This window comes from Lolium perenne, chromosome 1 (genome assembly GCF_019359855.2).
Source record: "Lolium perenne isolate Kyuss_39 chromosome 1, Kyuss_2.0, whole genome shotgun sequence".
Taxonomy (NCBI): domain Eukaryota; kingdom Viridiplantae; phylum Streptophyta; class Magnoliopsida; order Poales; family Poaceae; genus Lolium; species Lolium perenne.
In genome coordinates this window covers 154,297,025-154,298,934 of record NC_067244.2, presented here as the reverse complement: position 1 = coordinate 154,298,934, position 1,910 = coordinate 154,297,025, and the positions used below count along the sequence as shown (strand labels likewise).

The 1,910-nt window shown below is 60.7% G+C and overlaps 1 protein-coding gene across 1 annotated transcript; it reads left to right on the top strand.

Moving 5' to 3' along the window:
- Positions 1–1,406: 1,406 nt before the first annotated feature.
- On the top strand, positions 1,407–1,910 carry LOC127334580 (secreted RxLR effector protein 161-like). Its single transcript, XM_051361074.2, has one exon. It carries the CDS (start codon positions 1,407–1,409, stop codon positions 1,908–1,910), a length of 504 nt encoding a protein of 167 aa, XP_051217034.1.

Sequence of the window (1,910 nt, the reverse complement as noted above, 5' to 3'; positions counted from 1 at the left end):
CCTGGGTCAAAGGCATATCGTGTCTACGACCCAGCGACTCGCCGCGTCCATGTCACGCGGGACGTCGTCTTTGACGAGACAGCAAGCTGGGCTTGGGAGGAGAATGACGGCGGCACGAGCCCGTCCCAGGACTTCGTGGTCGAATACACGGTGGACACACCGTCGAACAATTCGACTGCACACCCACCACCAGCGCCTGCACGCGAATCAGAAGAGGAGGAGAACTGGGATACCTCCAACCAGGGAGGAACGGCGTCGCCACGCACACCTCCTCCACCTCCGGCGACGGAGGAGCGCTCCATCGAGTTCGCCACACCTCCAGCGGCACCTGATCCCGAGCAGCTTGATGCCAGCGACGGTGGCGAGCCGCACCGGTACCGCCGCATGTCCGATTTGCTGGGTCCAGGTAACATAGCTCCTGGACTTGCAGAGCGGCTGCTCCTCACCACGGCTTAAGAGCCGTCGAGCGTGGGAGAGGCTCTGAAGGAGGCGAGCTGGAGCAGGGCAATGGCGGAAGAGCTGGCCGCTGTGGAGGAAAACGAGACCTGGTCTCTCGTCGACCTCCCATCGGGCCACAAGCCCATTGGATTGAAATGGGTTTACAAGGCCAAGAAGAACGAGAAAGGCCACGTCGTCAAATTCAAGGCCCGGATCGTTGCAAAAGGGTACGTACAGAAGGAGGGGGTTGACTTCGACGAAGTCTTCGCTCCAGTCGCCCGCCTCGACTCCGTGCGCCTCCTGCTCACCGTCGCCGCGCAGCAGAGATGGGAGGTCCACCACCTCGACGTAAAGTCGGCCTTCCTCAACGGCGAGATCAAGGAGGAAGTGTACGTGACACAACCTCCTGGATTCGTCAAGCACGGATCGGAGGGGAAGGTATTGCGCCTGAACAAGGCGCTGTACGGCCTCCGGGAAGCTCCACGGGCATGGAACGCGAAGCTGGACCAGAGCCTCGTCGCGCTCGGCTTCGTCAAATGCCCATCGGAGCACGCTGTCTACACGCGGGAGAAGGATGGGGAGCGGCTGCTTCTCGGGGTGTACGTTGACGATCTCATCGTCACCGGCACCGCCGCGCACGCAATCGTCGTCTTCAAGAAGGAGATGATGAATCTCTTCAAGATGAGTGACCTTGGGCTGCTCTCCTACTACCTTGGCATCGAGGTGTGCCAGGAGCCCAGCCGCATCCAGCTCAGCCAAGCCGCGTACGCAGACAAGCTGCTCGACAGATTGTCGATGAGCGACTGCAACCCCACTGCCAGGCCAATGGAGGCGCGCCTGAAGCTGAGCAAGAAGGGGAAAGGGAAGGCAGTAGATCCCACACCTCTACCGCAACACTGTCGGCGGGCTGCGCTACCTGGTACACACGGCCCGACATTTGCTTCGCGGTGAGCTACTTGAGCAAGTTCATGGAGGCTCTCACCAGCGAACATTGGAGCGCGGTGAAGCACCTGCTTCGCTACATCGTCGGAACCAGGAACCTGGGCTGCGTCTACACACGCCAAGATGAGGAGGCTCGTCTCGTCGGCTACAGCGACGCAGACTGCGCAGGGGACATCGACGATCGGAAGAGCACCAGCGGGATGCTGTTCTACTATGGCAGTTGTCCCATCTCCTGGCAAGCGACGAAGCAGAAGATCGTCGTCCTCTCCACCTGTGAGGCGGAGTACGTCGCCGCCACTGGTGCGGCGTGCCAGGGCATCTGGCTCAAGCGGCTGCTGGGAGAGCTGCTTGGGCGCGACGACGACATCACCGAGCTACGCGTCGACAACAAGTCAGCGATCGCGCTGGCCAGGAACCCGGTCTTCCACGACCGGAGCAAACACATCCAAATCCACTACCATTTCATCCGTCAGTGCGTGGAGAACGGCGACATCGACATTCAGTTCGTTCGCAAATATCTGACATCATGA

What these genes read in the sequence shown, in the direction of transcription:
- LOC127334580 (XM_051361074.2), top strand. Translation starts at nt 1,407, where the DNA reads ATGGAGGCTCTCACCAGCGAACATTGGAGCGCGGTGAAGCACCTGCTT.